Source organism: Mesoplodon bidens (assembly GCF_964165515.1).
Source record: "Mesoplodon bidens genome assembly, chromosome: 19".
NCBI lineage: Eukaryota > Metazoa > Chordata > Mammalia > Artiodactyla > Ziphiidae > Mesoplodon > Mesoplodon bidens.
This window is the reverse complement of record NC_138179.1, coordinates 23,452,182-23,471,976: the sequence shown is the minus strand read 5'-3', so window position 1 is coordinate 23,471,976 and position 19,795 is coordinate 23,452,182. Positions and strand designations below refer to the sequence as shown.

General features: G+C 51.2%; 2 protein-coding genes across 2 annotated transcripts in view; one reads left to right on the top strand and one right to left on the bottom strand.

Moving 5' to 3' along the window:
- Positions 1–1,901: 1,901 nt before the first annotated feature.
- On the top strand, positions 1,902–9,352 carry RCVRN (recoverin). The gene is made up of 3 exons (XM_081219281.1): positions 1,902–2,540; positions 6,164–6,275; positions 9,190–9,352. Exons 1-3 carry the CDS (start codon positions 2,160–2,162, stop codon positions 9,303–9,305), a joined length of 609 nt encoding a protein of 202 aa, XP_081075407.1. The 5' UTR covers positions 1,902–2,159; the 3' UTR covers positions 9,306–9,352.
- A 4,903-nt stretch (positions 9,353–14,255) lies between these two features.
- Positions 14,256–19,795, bottom strand: part of GLP2R (glucagon like peptide 2 receptor) — a gene marked incomplete at its 5' end in the record, with an annotated part of 47,765 nt that continues 42,225 nt past the window's right edge. The window contains 2 exons of the mRNA XM_081219269.1: positions 14,256–16,052; positions 17,075–17,116. Coding sequence (XP_081075395.1) covers positions 15,717–16,052; positions 17,075–17,116 — 378 coding nt within the window. The 3' untranslated portion in view covers positions 14,256–15,716. The remainder of the gene's footprint in view (positions 16,053–17,074; positions 17,117–19,795) is intronic.

Sequence of the window (19,795 nt, the reverse complement as noted above, 5' to 3'; positions counted from 1 at the left end):
CTCGCCTCACCTGCAGTCTCGGTGTGGATACCCAGGAGACACTTCTAATCACCTCCCATGCCAGGTTCAGAGGCCAGGGGGAAGGCCTCTGGCCTCACTTTCATGGCCTGGGTTGTGTTTGTTTGTTTTTGAGTTCAGTGACTGTCCTGTTTCTAACTGCACTGGAGAACAAATGCCTTGCTGCAAGATTGTGAAAGTCTAGACAAAGGGAAAGGGCTCCTTTCAAGAAATAATACGCTGTCACAAACTGATGGGAAAAAATAATGACACATACACACACCCCCCACCCCCTAACATTAAGGCCTCCTGAGAAACACTCTGGACCCGCAGTGGGTGGGGTGGGTAGGAGGGATAGGTCCGCACATCTGTGCCTGAACTTCTGGGCCCTTTCTGAGCAACATCAGGGGAGGCTGGCAGGTGGCTTTCTCCCAGCAGCAGGGACCTGCTTTCCCCTGCCATTAGCTTGTTATGAAATAGGATAAAAACCCCAACTCACCCGCCTAGACACTGTGGGCTTTATTCTTTATAGTTACCACCCCTGGACAAAGAAGAGACATCTCTCCCATCCAAGATGGCGATTCTGGGGTTCCAGGCGTTATGCTCAGCCAAGCAAGGGCACCACCGACCTCTCCTTTGGGTGATGAGATTTCAGGTGCAAACCTACTCACAAGGGCTCTTCCCTGTGGCTTGTTCTGGTGACTGAGCTGACCGCAGGGGTGGAAGCCTCCCCTGGTGGAGCTCCCTGAGCCCTACTTGTCCATTCACTCACTCAACAAGCATGTACTGCTGTCTGCCAGCTCCTGGCACCAGGCTTGGTTGCAAACTGATGACCTGCAGCTGAAACTGAGCCACAGATAAGTTATATTTATCCCACCCTGTGTTTCTGAAAACTTGGAAATCACTCTTAAAGTTTGGAAATTACAACTGAAAATCTGATTTCTGGATTTCTTTTGGCTTACCAAAAAATCTAGTAACGCCAGGCCATAATCCCATCTGACCACATCCAAATGGACTCGAACACTGGCAGCCCCTGCCATGTAGGCATGGGCCTCACCACTCCTATTGCCTCCCTGACGCCCCAGCTTCACTCACACACTCCACTTGCTGGCCCCTGTAGGCAGTTTAGTTTTTGATCCCTGTCGTAGAAGAATAATGGCAAAAACTAACATGTGTTCAGCTCTTACTACGTGCCAGGCTCTATTCTAAATGCACTGCACGTATTAACTCGTTTCAGCCTCACAATAACAGTGGGAGAGACGCTCTTATTATGCCAGTTCACTCAAAGAATAGTCACTGAGGGCCCAAACCCGCCAGATACCCTTCTGGCAATGGAGATGCAGTGGGCAACGAAACAGATAGAATCCCCGCCTTCATGGCGCTTTCATTCTGGTGCGATGCCAGGCAGCCGGCAGAATAAATAAGCAGTAAGTCAGAAGGTGTACATGCAATCAAGGAAGAGCAGCAATCAAGCAGGATAAACAGTCTGGGGCGTGCTGACAGTTGGAGGTGCTCTTGTTAACAGAATGGTGACTATAGGCCTGGCTGAGAAGGCGACATTTCAGGAAAGCCGTGAAGGAGGTGAAAGATTAGAAGAGAATTCTAGGCAGAGAGAGGTTAAGAAGCGCACCTGGGGTCACACAGCTAGTAAATTGCAAAGCTGAGCTTTGAACCTGGGCTGGTTCCAGAGCCTGGCTCCTGACCCCTGCATTACAGGGCCATGCCTGTCGCTGAGACCCTCAGACTTAGGGCAGAAGGCAGGCAGGGAACATCGTTGCTCTTAGAGAGCTAGAGCTGGTGGGGTAAGTTGGGGCAGGGATGGATGAGGGGCAGTGGGAAAGGCCTCGGCTCAAGGCTTCGGCTCTGAAGATTCCGATCACCTGTCCTATCCCCCCAGGAGGCCAAGGTGGACTGACCCCCTGCTGTCAGCTCTTTATTTTAATCTCAGGGGGCTTCTGGGAGCTCGTCTCCCCACTCAAGCTCCAGGCCCCTCCTTCCTCCAAGTACTGGGGTGAGCCAGCCACAAATCCTCCTAATCCACCAGCATCTCAGGGTGCAACCGCTTCCAGCAGCGCCCAGCCAGGCAGCCAGGAGACCTCATTGCTCCCACACGCCCACCCACCCAGCGGTGACTGACCGGCTGGGCCCACACCTCCTCACCCATGGGGAACAGCAAAAGTGGAGCCCTGTCCAAGGAGATCCTGGAGGAGCTGCAGCTGAACACCAGGTTCACAGAGGAGGAGCTGAGTACCTGGTACAGGACCTTCCTGAAGGAGTGTCCCAGCGGCCGCATCACCCGACAGGAGTTCCAGACCATCTACTCCAAGTTCTTCCCTGAGGCCGACCCCAAGGCCTACGCCCAGCACGTGTTCCGCAGCTTTGACGCCAACAGCGATGGCACCTTGGACTTCAAGGAGTATGTCATCGCCCTGCACATGACCAGCGTGTGCAAGACCAACCAGAAGCTGGAGTGGGCCTTCTCCCTCTACGATGTGGACGGCAACGGGAGCATCAGCAAGAACGAAGTGCTGGAGATCGTCTCGGTCAGTGTCAGCCTCTGCGCTCCCGGCTGAGCTGGACGGGGGTCACCCGGGATCAGGGCCCCCTCCCTGCTGCTGCTTCTGCACAGGGGGCCTGGCTGGGGGCGGGGCTGGAGGGGGGAGTGGGGACCCGCGCTTTGTGAGTCAGTGGCTCTGACACCGTGGTCAGGAGGGGTCTCCAATAGACCAATATTAATAGAGGGCTGGGTGTGTTCCCGCAGCTTCATTTTCCTCCTGAAGAAGAAGAATCTCGGTATTTCCTATTATTTACCTATATTGTTTCCCTCTTTCCCTCCCACCTTCCTTCCTTCCTTCATTAAAATGTCCTTCAAGGGGCCTCCCTGGTGGCGCAGTGGTTGAGAGTCCGCCTGCCAATGCAGGGGATACGGGTTCGTGCCCCTGTCTGGGAGGATCCCATATGCCGCGGAGCGGCTGGGCCCGTGAGCCATGGCCGCTGAGCCTGCGCATCCGGAGCCTGTGCTCCGCAACGGGAGAGGCCACAACGGTGAGAGGCCCGCGTACCGCAAAAAAAAAAAAAAAAAAAAAAAAAAAAGTCCTTCAAAACCTTCCATAGGACGTACTCAGATTCTTTCACAAGTCATTATATATATATATATATAAATATATATAAATATATAAATATATATATATATTTATATATTTTTATATATATATATATATCCACACGGCTTGTGGGATCTTAGTTCCCCAACCAGGGATTGAACCCAGGGCCATGGCAGTGGAAGCTCCGAGTCCTAATCACTGGACCGCCAAGGAAGTCCCTCACAAGTCATTTTAAAGACACATGTTTCAAATACATTGGCCCAGGATAAGATCATCCAATAAGATTTTTAGATGTCTGAAAAATAGTTTCATTTAATATATAAGTAATCCATGCAATCTAGAAACCTACACAAAAGAAAATGAAAATTGCCTTTCATTATAGAGAGAAAACTACTGTCAGCATATGGGCATATACCTTTCCAGTCTTCTATCTGTAGATTTAAAAATAATTTTAAAACTATGACATATTCACATACAGTTTTTAGTATACTTTTTTCAGCCACTATTTTATTATGAATGTTTTCAATATCAAACTGTTTTTAATAGCTGCTTAGAATTCCATCTTATGGACATGCCATAAAATTAGTTAGCCATCCCTATATTTTTGGACAATGAAGATGCTTCTATTTTTTCCTATTATATCATTTCTATTTCCCTTCATTTAGTATCGTTTTACAGGATCTTTTTTGCCCCACTACTCCATGCCATTAGCTTTATTTCTCTAATTCCATTCCTGTTAAGAGAGAATATTTTTCATATTTTTTTTTTAATTAATTAATTAATTTATTTATTCATTTATTTATGGCTGTGTTGGGTCTTCGTTTCTGTGTGAGGGCTTTCTCTAGTTGCGGCAAGTGGGGGCCACTCCTCATCGCGGTGCGCGGGCCTCTCACTATCGCGGCCTCTCATTGCGGAGCACAGGCTCCAGGCGCGCAGGCTCAGTATTTGTGGCTCACGGGGCTAGTTGCTCCACGGCATGTGGGATCTTCCCAGACCAGGGCTCGAACCCGTGTCCCCTGCGTTGGCAGGCAGATTCTCAACCACTGCGCCACCAGGGAAGCCCCATATTTTTTGATGCATTTGCAATCCTGCTTTCATTTGCACAGTTCTTCCACCCTTATTAGGAGAAACCATAAATAAAATAGCTAAGCATGCAGCTTGTGGTTAGTGGACTCGGCTTGGGCCTCCCATTAGGGGCAGGTGTGTGCGGGAACCTCGCTGGCCTCTGGGCACGGCCTGTAGAGCAAGCTCCCCTGGATTGGCAGGTGGCCTGGGATGGGGACCACTCCCTCAGAACCACCTAAAGGATGCCAGGCCCAGCAGAGGCCTACAAGTTGGTGCTCCTTCAGGGAAAGGAGGAGCTGGGGGAGGAGAGAAGGAGGGGAGCATCCACAGCTGAGGCTATGCAAGATGATGCCGAGGGCTTCCCTGGTGGCGCAGTGGTTGAGAGTCCGCCTGCTGATGCAGGGGACACGGGTTCGTGCCCCGGTCCGGGAGGATCCCACATGCCGCAGAGCGGCTGGGCCCGTGAGCCATGGCCGCTGACCCTGCGCGTCCGGAGCCTGTGCTCCGCAACGGGAGAGGCCACAACAGTGAGAGGCCCACATACCGCAAAAAAAAAAAAAAAAAGATGATGCCGGGCCTCTACTATTCACCAGGTTCAAGGTCACTGGCCTGGGAGTCAGAAGTTAGGGATTCTAGTCCCAAATACTTCACCACCAAACTGCATGGCCTCGAGAAGACCATATAATCTCCCAGCGCCCAGGGTGAGGATGCAATTGTTCGTTCTCGGTCCATTCACCAAGGCCCTGACAGTCCGTCCTTGGCGTTAGAAGCGGGGTTGGCCGGCAGCCAGTCACTCCCAGCCTTTAGCCGTCCAGCGTGCACATGGTTCCCTGGCTCAGAACAGACGGAGGAGTTAAGGGAGCTGCTGCACTTCAGCGCCAGGAACCTTTGGGCTCTGAGCGCTGTCAGCAAGGCTGCTGCCCCAGCTGCTGGGTTTGGTTTCCTTGCTTCTCCTGTTACAGCACAGGGAGCTGAAAGGGGGCTTCTAAAGCTGCTGATCTTCCCTCCAGGTTAATTTCACAGGCATTACTGCCCCTGCCTGGCTGGCTCCCCGATGTCTCCAAGGCCTGGTGGAATCCTAGTAACCTGGAGCTGAAAGGGCACATCGAGACCACCTTGTCCCTTTCCCTGATCGCAGGTCGGGAGGCACTTCCTTCTTTGCTGGATATTGTCCATCCAACTCCTTTATTAATGAGACTAGAGGGAGGTGAGACGGATCCTTGAGCTTTAGGCTAAATCTCTCTCTGGATCCCTCCCTGAGCAGGAGGGTAAATGAGGGGCTTCCCGAGACCTTCCCCAGCCCCTAGAATGCTCTCTAAGACATTCCAGAATAGCAGGCGATGCAAGTACAGAGGTTCTAGAACCAAACTCGCCTGGGTTAGAATCTCCACTCTTCTGCTTCTGGCTGGGTGACTTCTAACAAGTTAGTTGACTCAGTTTCTTCCTCTGTGAAATGGGGCCAATAACCCCCACCTCATAAACTTGTCATGAGTTTACAGGTAAAAGCGCTTAGAAAAGTGGCACACGTTGATCACTTAACAAACATTAGCCCTTACAACCAAGGTACCACCTGGACCCAGAAGAAGCCGTTTGATATTCTAAAACTTCTGGGGAGTGGGGTTAAAGGTACTACCAGTTCCCAAACTGCAGCCTTGGGATTGCTATGGGATTATCATCAGTAAGTTTTTGATTCTTATCTTCATTTTTTTAATAAGATGAAAGTAATATGTCTATAGGAGCAGGAAATTCAAACAGTGCAGAAAGGGACAAAATAAGAAGGGAAAGCCATCTTCACCCCTCCCCCACATTCCCTGTCCCTTCTGGGGACCTCAGAAGTACAGATGCCCCTTCCCCATCCCCAGGAACTTGGATTCAGTAGGGAGGGCTGGGGCCTGAGCATCTGCATTTTAACCTCTGCTGTGGTGCATCCTGGTAAGCGACATGGGTTCCCCCAGAATTACTCCCTCTCATGGGTTCTCCCTCTTGATTCGGTGCAGGCTATTTTCAAGATGATCAGTCCTGAGGACGTGAAGCATCTTCCGGAAGATGAGAACACCCCGGAGAAGCGAGCTGAGAAGATCTGGGGGTTCTTTGGCAAGACGGATGATGGTGAATTACTTCTCCTTCCTAGGCTTTGAATTCACAGTCATGGGCTGTGTCCTAGAGATCCCAACAAGATCGACCCTTCCGAGTCCAGTGCCCACGCAGGACCGAGGACCCCTCCTCCTGCTGCGGGGCTGTCGGAAGGGCTTTTGTGGGGAGTGAGCAGAATGGTCAGTGGGCAGTTGTGGGACCCCTCTGGAGCTGATGGGAAATGGAACCACGTCCCACCGCTCATAAAACTCCATCCCTGCCTGAGATCTCTGGGGGGAGGAGGAAGGCTCTAAATGATGGTGTGCTTTGGAAGAAAAAAACATCTTTTGTTATGACAGAGTTAACCCACATTGAAGGAATAGTAAAAAGTCAAGGCAACAGCCCATTAGCAGTTTGTATGCAAACGGCAAGTTTAGAGGCTTTGCAAGCAAACCACTTTCTTTTTCAATGGAGTGCCTGTTTTTTTTAGACACTTTGGTTTACTTGTTTATAAAAATGCCTTCTGCACGGTTGGGACAGCGTAAACCTCACTTCAGAATAATCTGAAAGCATGGAGTCCCAATAAGTGGGATCTCAGTTTACATGGTTTTTCCTTTAGGAAGTTAGTTTGGGTCTCTTGAGAAGCATGGCCAGATGGGATTAGATTTCAAGAGATTGATGGGGGGAAGGCATATGAGGGAAAATGGGGAGGGGTCTGGAAGAGGCAGGGATAAGCCATCAGACTGCAAAGCAGATGAAACATTTATGCGCAGAGGCAAGGAAAGCGGGTTGGGTAAGAAAAGTCTTAGACTGCAGTGCTGGGCTAGGACAGTCTTGGCAAAGCTGAGGGGGTGTCCTCAAGCCCCCTTCTTCCAGGAGCTGGCCTGTCTTGGCTCCCTGCCCTGTTCAGTCTGGCTGGGAGCAGCCTGTGGGGAGCACGGCCTTGCATTGTAAGCACAGATGGATTCCACAACTGGGCAGCGAGGGCTGCTGGTGCATGAGGCCCATGTCCAACTCGGGAAGGACACAGGAGAGGGGCTGGTGTCAGATGGGGGCTGCAAACTTGAATGACCACAGGGGCCGTGATGATGAATGAGACAGAAGTGGACAGAGGCCCTACTAAGTGATAGATAGGGACTGGCAAACAGTGTGGGGCCTGAGGGTCTGTCTGGTCTTACAGCCTCTGGTCAATTGTTGCCACACTGGAATACAGAGCCACTGGGGCCCCACCATCTGATTTGTTAAAAAGAGAGGCCAGCAATCGAGATTTTTAAAATCCAAAGTGCCTCAATTGATGAAACACTGCGTGGTCCAAACACATCTGAGGAACCGGTATTGGCCCCTTTTGTGATCTCTGGGGCAGTCTCTTACCAAGGTTCCCGGGCACAGGCCTGAGCAGGCTGTTAAATAAGGACCTGCTAATCTGCAGTCTAGGAAGAAGGCAGATCAGCAACCAGATCTTTGACGTTAGGGCCAGAACTAGGGCGAGGCAAGTGAGGTACCCTGGCACAAAATTTAAGGAGGCACCCATTCTCAGGTGCCAGCCCTGTGCTCGCAGGACCCTAAAAGTGAGAGCCTCCTTAAATTTTGGAGGGTAGGCACCTCCCTTGCCTCACTCAGATGCCACCTCCCCTTTGAGCACCTTCTCTTGGCTGCTTAAGATGCCGCCTGGTGGCACCTTACCCCACTGGCTCTTTCACCTGCTGAGTCCCTTGTTCTGCTATGTGCTAAACTGAAATGACCCAGGTGAATGTCACAGGGGGCAGTGGTATAGAGAGGCTGAGACAGTACTCCTACCACGTGATTTGTGTTTTCACATGGCCCGTCTGGAGGCAACGCCTCACTCCTGGGAGGAGTTTCAAGCTATGTGTGAGGCTGATAGGGCAGCTGGGACTTCTTTTTTTTTTTTTTTTAATTTATTTATTTATTTTTGGCCGCATTGGTTCTTTGTTGGTGTGCGCGGGCTTTCTCTAGTTGTGGCGAGCGGGGGCTACTCTTCATTGCGGTGCCCGGGCCTCTCATGGCAGTGGCTTCTCTTTGTTGCAGAGCACGGGCTCTAGGTGCGAGGGCTTCAGTAGTTGTGGCTCCCGGGCACAGACTCAGTAGTTGTGGCGCACGGGCTTAGTTGCTCCACGGCATGTGGGATCTTCCCGGACCAGGGCTCAAACCCATGTCCCCTGCATTGGCAGGCAGATTCTTAACCACTACACCACCAGGGAAGTCGGTGGCTGGGACTTTAAAACCCAAATTTCACCATCCTGACCTGCACAGGGAAACAGCCTGGATCCTAATCCAGGAAGGATTAAGGTTGCCGAAAAGGCCTGGAACATAAGCCAATGGCGAAACCCAAATCAGCTCAGCCAAGCTTTATTGAGCACCTACTACGTGCAGGACTATGAGCATAGCCATGAGCAGGAAGGAACAGCTGCCTCATTTTAGGGTCAGTTCTACAGGTGACTGTCTCCCCATCAGACAAGCAGTTTCCTGGGCCAGGGGACATTATCTCACTCCTTTCCATGCCACACCCTGCCCTCTGGCCCCTGCAATGACCTCAGCCCCAAACACAGTGACTCTGGCACAGAGGAAGGGTTTAGTGAGTGCATTTCACTGGACAGAACTGAATTCAATAGTTGGGGACAAGGATCTCTCTTGTCCTAAATGGGAAGGTCGATCAGGGATGCAGAGAGCCTAGGAAAGGATCACCAGCCAATCAGAAGAGACACAGCACACTTCCTGGAGGCCCAGCAGTGCCTGAACTTAACCCTCTTGTTGCTGGTTTCTGGGGAGGTCCAGGGGTCCTAGGGTGGAGTCAGGGGTGGGGTTACCCTCAGGGGCACTGAGACTCAGTATTTTCATAATAGATCCATCCGTACGGGGTATGCTGGCCGACGTCAGCTTCATCGCAGCCTATCCTGACTGTAGTAATTTCTCCCCCCCCCCCTGTGCACAGATAAACTTACAGAGAAAGAGTTCATCGAGGGAACCCTAGCCAATACGGAAATTCTGCGACTGATCCAATTTGAGCCGCAAAAAGTGAAGGAGAAGTTTAAGGAAAAGAAACCCTGACGTCAACTGCTCAGGTCTCCTCCCCGTCCCCCGCCCCAACATAAACACGCATGTGCACACGCGCCCCCCGGGGCGGGAGAGCCTCCAACCCGCAGCACATTAACCCCGCAGCACATTAACCCCGCAGCAGAGCTTCCTGCCAAACGGAAGCGTCTTTAGCAATTCACCAAGTCCCGCCCACTATACCTGCCTGCCTCCCCTCCACCTGCCCGCCAGCCCAGGCTTCCGCAGTAATCCCAGGCTTAGGTCACAGGAGCCCTAAATATCCCCACCCCCTACCTGTAAGCTCCTTTGTGGATTGTTGGGTAAGCAGGTTCCAATAAATGCAAGAGGAGCCGGGCACACAGCTGACTGGTCATTCTCGAACTGGAAGAAGAAATTATTTCTGTCGGCTCAGCCTCAAAGACAAGGATGTGTCGCAGTCGTAGGCCAGGGTGCGGGGACTGTGGTGCTGAAGGAGAGAGACAGCACAGGCCTGTTCTCGTGCAACTCAGGGCGCAGAGGTGACCACAGACCTTGAAGGAGTCGGCTGAGGTGATGAGGTTACCGCGGAGACACGCAAAGCACTGTGGGAAGGCACAATGGGAGGGGCCGACTAGCCTAGAGATGTGGCAGGTGTTCCTAATGAAGAGGCATTTCCATTAAGACCCAGCGGACTGTCGTGGGGGAAGGGTGGTGGTGGGAAAGCAGTGTGTCTCAGAGACCCTGAGGCAGGAATGAGCATTTCGAGTTCTAGGACCCTGAGAAGGCCAGCGTAGCCAGAGAGCAGAGAGGAGGGAGAGCGGATTGTGAGATAAGCCTCCAAAGCAGACAGGGGCCAGAGCATGCAAGGCCTTCCCTGCAGCCCCAGGGAGGTGAGGGTGGTGGGTACCGTGTGGGGTTTCAAGTAGGAAGGATTTATGTTTGTCAGAGGACCCTCTGGCAGAGTAGAAATAAATCAGAGGGGCAAGACCGAGGCCTGGAGATCACACTCTTACAGTCGCCCAGGTGGTCTGGGCCAGGGGAACAGCAGTGGGATGAAGAGAATGGGACCTGCTCGGGAGATACTTAGAAGGTAGAATCCACCTGACTGGTACAGGGGAGGAGGGAGGAGCAAGGATGGCAGCCAGGTTTGTGGCTTGGGTGCCGGGTGAGTGGTGACGTCATCCACCGAGATGGGAAACACCTGGGAGAGACGCTGGTTTCAGGAGATAATGACAAGGTCAGTTTTGATGCGCTGCGAGGTGAAGACAGATGGCCCTGAGGCCCCTATTTTTAGGGACAAGGAAAAGGAGACGCAGAGACAGCAAGCAGCTCGCCCAGGGTCAGCTAACGAGCAGAGGCCAGGCCAGCACTGCCCACTGGCCCACACTGCCTTATCAGAGCTCTAGGGCCTGGGACACCTCAGAGCTCCACTGGCGGGTTCTCAAGAGCATTGTGTTCATTGTTTTGAAAGTTCATTTATTCTCCAGGCCTAAGTTCCAAGATGAGGTTAGAAAAAGGCAGGACATGCAGATGTCCTGGACACTTGAGCAACCTGTGTGCAACCCTCTGAGGCTGGGGCATCTCCATCTGCTGGCATGGGGGGGATCACCCCAGCTTTAGCAACAGCAATGGCACAATCACCGCCGCCAGAAAGTGCTGCTCTTTGTGGAGGGTGAACTGGAGAGTCATCATAACACTCAAGGATGGAGCGTTTCCTATGAGCCAGGCATCCTGCTGGATGCTCGGCATTATTTCACTGATGGAGGTGTTATTATCCCCACAGTATAGATGAGGACACCAAGGCCATGAAGTAAGAGTAGGATTTGGTACTCAAACAGGAGTCCCTTTGATTACACCAGGCTGCCTCAATAGTTTTCACCTGGACATGACAGAGAATTCTGGGATTGCACAGCATCGGAGCTGGAAGTGAGAGGGGACTACACAGCATCTGGTCCAGTGGTTCTGGGGGGAGGACAGTAATAACCTGCCCAAGATACCCCTCCAGTATCAGACATAGCGGGCCACCCAGGAGCCAGGTCGGAGGGAGACGAAAGACCCAGGGTGGTCTAGGGATAGAACCAAAGGGCTCAATGCCTCACTCCAGTGCTCTTTCCACACACACTGCCCCTCCATGACTGAATCTGGTTGACTGGGGTGTGAAGTTGGGAGCTTTTCACTTCTCTCTGAGGTCAAGGTATCCTTGTCACTCGAGTCTAAAAGGATAGACACTGCATAATAACCATGTTGGTTTGTGGTTCAGTAAGAGACATAAAGGAGCCACTGGACCTTCTGTTGGCCATGGAGGACCCAAGAGTCATAACCTAATTAGCACATCCTCTGTTAGCTTGGGGTGGCAGGGCCACTTGGGCTGGGATCCTGTACAGCTCTAGGGCACCCTGTGGGGAAGATGCTAAGAGAACTCAGAGGCAGTGTAAAGTCCAACTTGACTGAAGAGAAGAGAAGGAGGTAGGGGTGGTAATGAGCTATGTCATCAAGACTCTTCCAGATGCAAGGAACGGAAGACCCAACACCAGTTGCTGTGGCACAAATATTATTGACTCATGTAACTGAAATTCCAGGAGTAGCACCAACTTTAAGGTCAGGCTTAATCCAGGGGCTCCAGCAAGGTCTCAGAGCTCTTTCTCCATCTCCTGGTTCTGCTTGCTGCTGTGGAGTCTCCATTCCCAGCCAGGCTTTTCCCCCAAGAGGGCTACCAGCAGATCCAGGCTTACTTCTTTGTGGTTCCAAGTTCAGCAAGAAAGAAAAAATGCTTTTTTTGTCAGGAGTCCCAGGACTGTCTCTCACTGGCTCTGATTGGTTCTATGTCCATCCCTGACCCAATATCTGGTGCCAGGAGGATGTCATGCTCAGGCTGGCCAAGCAGATTTTCATGCCCATCCTTGGGGCTGAGGATGGAGTTGGAATGACTCAAACTTCAAGGACTGAGAGTGGGAGATGTGTGATTTCCAAAAGGGAAATTTTGGTGCTGTTAGTATAAGAGGGGTGGATTGTAAAAATAGATGTCCACTATAGAGACTTTGTGGAGGTCACTTCACATCTCTGAACTTCTGCTTCCTCATGTACATGGAAACTCAAGGGCAGAAACAAACTCGTCAAGAATAACCCAAACTGCTCTCACAGGGTCCCAGCCTCTTGTGCAGTGGCTCTTGGGCATTTCTTAGCATCCCCAGGAGGCACCCCAGACAGATTCATCAATAGGTCCCTCAGTGCCAGGTACCATTGCTGCCACCAGTCACATTTCCACCACAGCCAAGGCTACAGTGCTTCTGACGTGTCCAAGCTGTGTGCTGGGCTGCTGGTGTGGTTTCTGGCCTCACCAGCCATCGATGTTTCTAGAAAGTGTCCCAGGTGATTGCAAAGCCAGGATTGAGACCCACTAGGCTGCATCTTTAAGGCAACAGCAAAGTGAATGATCTAGGGAGTGGTCTAGAAGAAGGCAGACACTTGCCTTCCACCCTTTTGACCTCTGACCTCTGCTTCTCTCTCCGACCCCTCTGCCCACTCTTCTTGGTCCCTGAGACAATGGACCACCCAGGTTCCCAGGCTTAACACTGCAGCTCTATTTCCCACTTCTGGCCAGGAACAGTGCACCAGATTCTCCAGGGGCAGAGACCTTCAGCTCCGGTGTGAAACCAATGTAAAAGAATCAACAAAATACAAATCAAATTAAATAAACTTATGTTAATCATTAGCAGAACAAGAGCAAGCAGCAGTGTGTGTGTGTGTGCCACCGCATTTGTGGAGTAAGCGGGGAGGCCATATTTACAAGTGCTTAAAAAGAAAGTTCCTTCTATCAGTGGCCGGGTCCTGGATAACTGACCCTCGACAGCATCTGATGCTCCCAAGACGCTTCTGTCTTGTCTCCTTTGATGAATGTGTTCTGAACCTGCTCTGAACTGGCTATGCTGGATACTAGCTGGGAATACGACACGGCCCAGCTTTCTAGGTGCTAATGGGTTGATGAGAAACAGCAGAGATTTTTGCAGAAAGGAAAAAGTAGGACATATATTTTAATGATTGAATTGTGGACAATCTGGACACCAAAAAACAAACCTTTGCTTTGTTATGTACTTGCCTAATGTCATTGCTTCAGTTTCCCCTGTTGCAGAGCAGAGCCAGGACTGGGGGGAGGGCACCGGCCTCAGGTGCGAAATTTAAGGTAAGCGACAAAAAGCTCAGTAATCAAGATAAATAATATTTTCATGCAATCATTTAAAAATAAAAATTAATGTTAAAACGTCCATGATGAGCAAAATATCAAAATTTTATACAGTCAGGACCAGACCCTTTATTTGCATCTCATGGCCTCACTTGCTTCACCCTCATCCCAGCCTTGGTTCCAATTTTGCGGTACGCAGGCCTCTCACTGTTGCGGCCTCTCCCGTTGCGGAGCACAGGCTCCGGACGCGCAGGCTCAGCGGCCATGACTCACGGGTCCAGCTGCTCCGCGGCATGTGGGATCTTCCCGGACCGGGGCATGAACCCGTGTCCCCTGCAGCGGCAGGCGGACTCTCAACCACTGCACCACCAGGGAAGCCTAAAATGTCATTTTTATAAATGGCCCGTGGGCTGTAGCTTGCAGATTTGATTTTTTAAAATATTGCATTAAAATATTACTTATCTTGACGACTGGGGGTTTTTTAGTACTCTCTTAAATTTTGCACCTGAACTGAGGTCTGCTTGCCTCACCCTGGTCTCTGTCCTGCTGCAAAGTATCCTTGACAATGGAGTTGCCAGGACAACTCCAGGATGAAATACAGGATGTGCAGTGGATTTGGATTTCACGTAAAGTATATCCCGTGGGATATACTTAGACAATAATAATATTCATTTATCCGAAATTCAAATTTAACTGAGAATTGTGGATTTTTTTAACATCTTTATTGGAGTATAATTGCTTTACATTGTTGTGTTAGTTTCTGCTGTATAACAAAGTGAATCAGCTATACGTATACTTATATCCGAATTGTGTATTTTTAATTGCAAAATCTGGCACCCCTACTTGATAAGTATCATATCACGCCTCCCCCTAATATAGGACTTGGTCCCACAGCATCATACTCCAGCCACCCACGTACACATACATTTTACACACTGTAAAAGTGACGCTCCTGAGAACTGACATCCTGTTTCCATAGAACATTCCTCCCTTGACCTTCCTCAGCCTCTTGCCTTAAAGTTGCAGCCACTGAGCCTGACCCTAATTGCCTGGGCCCTCCTCAGCCTCCAGAAGCACCCTCCACTCAGGGTCTGGGCACAACATACTCCCCACCTGCAGACCGGGTCCACAGCCCCAGCCCCCTCGGTGCCTCCTCAGTATTTCCAGATCAGCCACAGTCCTCTCATTTCAGCTGGGTCCCCTCCAGCTCTCAGCATCCAATTCCATACGAGTGGTACTCTTATCAGTGGGGGACTCAGGGCCGGGAGAACAGTGGGCAAACCTCTCAGAAGGTACAGCCATCCAGGTATCAATGGCAAACCAAAAATGGCAGAGAATGGTAGGCAAGTAAGGCTTGAAGAAGCCAAGCTCAGAAAGGCAGGTGGAGCCAGAAAAGTGAGAAAATGACCAAGAGCAACTTTCAGAGGGGCCCTGGGTGCTGGGGCCAACCCTCCGAGGAAGGATGGGCTCGTTACAGATCAAACAGAACTGCTGCTGCCCACGGATGAGAACTGAGATGGAGAAAGGGAGGGAAGACTTGACAAGAGAGGAAGAAGAGAGAAGGGAAGGAGAGGGCTCTGGGGGGCGGAGTGCGGTCCACCCTGTCAGAGGAGGGCAGGCGTGTCACAGCTGAACTGCTGTATGCAGAACTCCGGCGGTCTCTCCCGCCAGCTCAGAGGGGCTTCTGGCTGCCGCGCATCCTGCCCCAGGTTTTCAAAATGTGGGCTCGCATCCGAATTACCTGCGATGCTTGTTACACAATTCCCATCACCGGCCATCGTCCCAGATGCACCCTCTTAGAATCTCTGCCATGAGTCAGACTCTGCATTTAAAACACTTCGCAGTTGGTCCTTGGACACACTGAACCCGACTTCAGATCGACACCTTGTACCATGAAGGGTAAAGGAAGGATAGCGGCTGGCCTCTATTTCATAGCAGACATCTCTCTGTATCCTAGGGCTCCATTCACTCGAATATGGGCCCAGCCCGGGAGGCTGGTGGCATTCTGGAAAACACACCTGCGGGGGTGATGAGGATGACAGGGCACGCAGAGGCGGTGAGTGTACGCAGCCTCTGTCGTACAGAGCAGGACAAGCCTGGAAGAGACGTCCAAAGTAGGCGGGGCGACGTCACGTCGGAGTGGGCGGGGTGCGCGGGAAGTGGCCTGACTTTGCACCCGCGAGGTCAGCAACGTGCAGCTTGGCCGCCTCCTCCGTCGCCCATCTCAGGAGTCTCCAGGGTGCGGAGCCAGAGATGTGGGCTCCTGCCTAGATCTCGCTCTCCTGGAGAATCTCCTCCATGGTGTGGACCAGGGTGAAGTCCCCCTCGCTGCTCTCCGACACGCTGCTGCCCCGGGGCCAGGCTGCGTGGCCTTGGCGGGGCAGGGCGCCCGCCACCCCCAGGCCCTCCGCAGTCAAGTGCAGGAGCTGCCCACCGTGGGGCGAGGGCCGCGCCTTCTGCGGCTTGCCGGAGCCGGTCCCCTCCGAGAGCTTCTTGGGACATTTCTCTAGGAATCGGAAGTTCTTCCCCAGGGCCCAGGCTCTGCAGCCCGAGTGGTGGGCTAGCAAAAAGCGGGCCCACTGTTTCCGCAGCTCGGCCTTCACCTGCCAGGTGAGAAGAGGGCGGGGTTACTGCCTGGGAGTCACTGAGTCCTGTGTCCACTCAGCAAATGTGTATTGAGTGGCTACTCTGGACCACCCTTGGGAAACCTACCTTCTCACTAGGGGAAACGAACAAAGAGAAGCAAACAAATACATGTGAGCAGAGCAGACAATAGTGACACCGTGAGGCCTTTAAGCAGGACAGTGGGGTGAGGAGACTAAAATCTGAGATAGGGTGTTCAGAAAAGGACTGTGTCGAGGTGACATTTGAAACCTGCCTGGTGGATCATGGGTCCCTGCTTGAAGATATAGAAAAGGCAGCAGTGAGCAAGACGGAAGAGGTTTTGATGTCAAGAGGCTTACATTCTAGCGGAAGGAGACAGAAATCCATATTTAAACCTGGGATGGGGGGAGGGGAAGATGAAAGGGAGCCAGAAATTCCACCAACTCCTCAAGTCAGGAGAAAACTGCTCTGGCCTCTTCCCCTCCCCCTTTCAAGCCTCTTTCTGGGGGAGCAAAGAGTTAGTTGGGGGCTCTGCAATAATATTAATAATAAAAATAATCGTTGTTACCATGCATAGGACCTTTACCATGCATCCCTGGGGTATCACTGCAGGGTAGGGACCATTGTTATTCCCATTTTACGGAGGAGGAAACTGAGGCTCAAAGAGCCACAGTGACCTGACTAATGCAGATCTCCTAAGTGGGTGAGTCATGGCTTGAATGCAGATTTTTGGACTCCAGAGTTACAGCTGGTAACTGTATCACAGTTTGATACTCCCAGTGCAGCTCCAGCGGGGCCATGGTTGGGTTCTGGAAAGAAAACTCATCCCAATACCTTTCCCCATTGGTCTAAGATGCCTGCTGCTCTCTCTACTGGATGTCTGTGGTACCCATTTGTCCCAGGACGTGCTGGTCACTGCACACCCCCCCATGGCACCATCATGTAAACCGAACTCTCCAGGGGCAGTAGGATGCCGGCCCCAGCCTCGCAGGGAGCCAGGATGGCAGCATGGAAAACGTACCTCTCCATTGGCAAAGCAATACTGCAAGGCCACAAGAAGTCCCTGGAATGAAAGGAAGAGGTGGCGTGAAGCTTGACTCAGTAGAAGGTGTGTCTGACGGTCACTTGGAAAGTCCACAGAATGGCCCTAGTCCTAGTGGCCCCTACAAGAGGCAGGCAGCTACTTGCTTGTACTAACTAGAGTGAGTCATAATGATTACATTAACTCAGATTTCCATGGGGTCTCTTCCTGCTTTGACACTCACCACCCACATCAGCCTAGGCATTTGCTTACATGCTCATAGGTCAATGATGATTAAACCCTAAAGGTTCTACATCATTCATTCAATTATATAAATACTGTACAAGGTGACTGTCTCATTTCTATTTGTCCACAGTGGGCAATGGCTAAATTTTTTTGCCTGATTTGCATCCTTTCCTGACCCTCCCCTACTCCCTGGGCTTCTGGCAGGGCTGTCAATCATTTGGTCCTCATGTTCTAGGAGGGCCATCACCACAATAAACAGCCCAAATGGTCATGTGACCCAAGCAGGCCCAATCTCAGTTCTTTTCACCAGGAAAGAAGAGAAAGTTGCACCCTCTTCCCTGCTTTTGCCAACTTTATAGTCAAAGTTAGTCTGGAGACACTCAAGGGCATCTTCCCAGCTACGTGGGGAGCACCTGTCTGAGGATAAAGCCAACATAGAGAAAAGCAGAGGCTGGAGATGGTCAGAGACAGATTTTGATGATATTGTTTGAGTACCTGGATCCAGCTATACCTGATCCTGAAATTTTCATTTTTGTGAGATAGTAAATACGCTTTTCTCTTGTCAGAATATTTCTTTTGAAAAGATAGATCATTTCATGCCTGGGGTTTACCATCACACTTAGATTAAAATACAATATCCTAACCACAGGAGGAGCTAAGGTGATGTGGCCTTGTACAAGTCTGTGTCACTGACCTCACCTTGTAACATGCTTCCCCTCAGCTACTATATTCCAGCCACACGGACCTTCTGGGTGCCTTCAGCATCTCAAGCTAATGTATTAGGTTGCTGTATAACTAAGTGGATCAAAACAATAAAGATTTATCATCTCACATACTTCCTATGGGCCAAGAATCTGGCCATGGCTTAGCTGGGTATTCCCGCTCAGGGTCATTCTTCTGGTTGCAGTCAAGTTGTTGGCTGGAACTTCAGGTATCTGAAGGCTTGACTTGCTTCCAAGACAGCTCACATGCCTGGCAAGTTGGTGCTGGTTGTTGGTAGGAAACCTCCATCTCCCTCCATAGAACTTCTTATGTGTCCTCAGGACGTGGCAGCTGGCTTCACCCAGAGGGCGTGACCCAAGGGAGCAAGGCGGAGGCTGCAACCCTTTTTATGTCCTAGCCTCAAACATCACACACTTTCACGTCCACAACACTCTAATGGTCGCACAGGTCAACCCTTTCCTGTGTGAGAGGGCGCTACTCAAGTCTGTGAAAACCAGGAGGCGAAGATGACCGGGGGTCATGTTGGAGACTGGCTATTTCTTCCTCAGGTCCCGTGGCCACACTTTCTGTTTTCTGGACCATTCTTTCCTCAAATCTCTGCCTAACTGGCTTCTCAAAATTCAGTTCATAGCTCAAATATCTCCTAAAAGAGAAGTCTTTCCCCACCACTCAATTTTTGGTAGCCGTTCTAGTCACAATCACAGTTCTCTATTTTATAGTCTTCAGAATATAAATAACCAGAATTGTTCTTCATTTGTCAACTTGGTTATTATCTGTCCCTCCCTGCCCCCTTCCCCCAACCAGAAGACCACCTTCATCTGGTCTTTTCACTGCCAGATATTGGAAGGGGGTTGGCGTGCTTTCAGTGTGCCAGACGTCTCACAGATGAGTTGGGTAAAATAGGATTCCTCATCACAAGTGTGTCTTTCACTTCTTCAGGTTCTTGAGTCATGGTTTGAGGGACATCCTGGAGTCTGGTTGACTCTCATTCTAGATGAAGCGAGTGTGAAGGGAGCGGTCCCACAAACAGATGGCTGTCACTCGGTATGTCACCACCACTTGGCGGTCTCTCCAAAGATCCCTTGACAGCAGGAGGCTGGTGAAATACTCTAAGCAATAGGCCCTTGGGAGAGTGAAGGGTCCCCTAAAGCAGCAAGGAAAGGAAGCTGTTGGGTCCAGTGCTAATTTCTATGGTGGAGTCACTAAGATACGACCCACTGAATGTACACCTGCACACCTGCCCACCCATGCTCTCACCTCTGCCTGGCGGGCTGGAGGGGAACAGCGTGGGGGTGTTCAGAAGGTGCGTGGCCTCTGTCCAGGCACAAGCTCCTACGTGTGTTTCTAGCTCCATCTGCAGAGCTGCTCTGATTCCTCGCCTTCCTCGGTGGTGCCTGGTGGGGAACAGAGCTCAGGCTGCTGCAGGACCAAACGACCAGTGTGGTAGCTGGTCTCCAGAGACGGCCCCAAGGATTTCTCCCCTCCTGGTAGGCATATGGGACCCTTCACATCAAGAGATGGACCATAACTTCCCTCCCCTTGAATCTGGGATGTCCTTGTGACTCCTTCTACCAGCACAATGTGGTAGAAGTGACATTCTGGGACTTCCGAGCCTTTGCCTTAAGAGGGTTGGAAGTGTCTGCTTCCTCCCTCTTAGAGCATGTGCTCTTGGGATACTACTAAGAGTCCAGCTGCCACGCTCTCAGATGCACAAGATAAGTAGAGAGGCCACATAGAGAACTTAGGTTCCTA

Coding starts and splice junctions, on each gene's coding strand:
- RCVRN (XM_081219281.1), top strand. CDS start 2,160: ATGGGGAACAGCAAAAGTGGAGCCCTGTCCAAGGAGATCCTGGAGGAG. Junction 2,541..6,163: donor AAGTGCTGGAGATCGTCTCG/GTCAGTGTCAGC, acceptor GATTCGGTGCAG/GCTATTTTCAAGATGATCAG. Junction 6,276..9,189: donor CTTTGGCAAGACGGATGATG/GTGAATTACTTC, acceptor CCCTGTGCACAG/ATAAACTTACAGAGAAAGAG.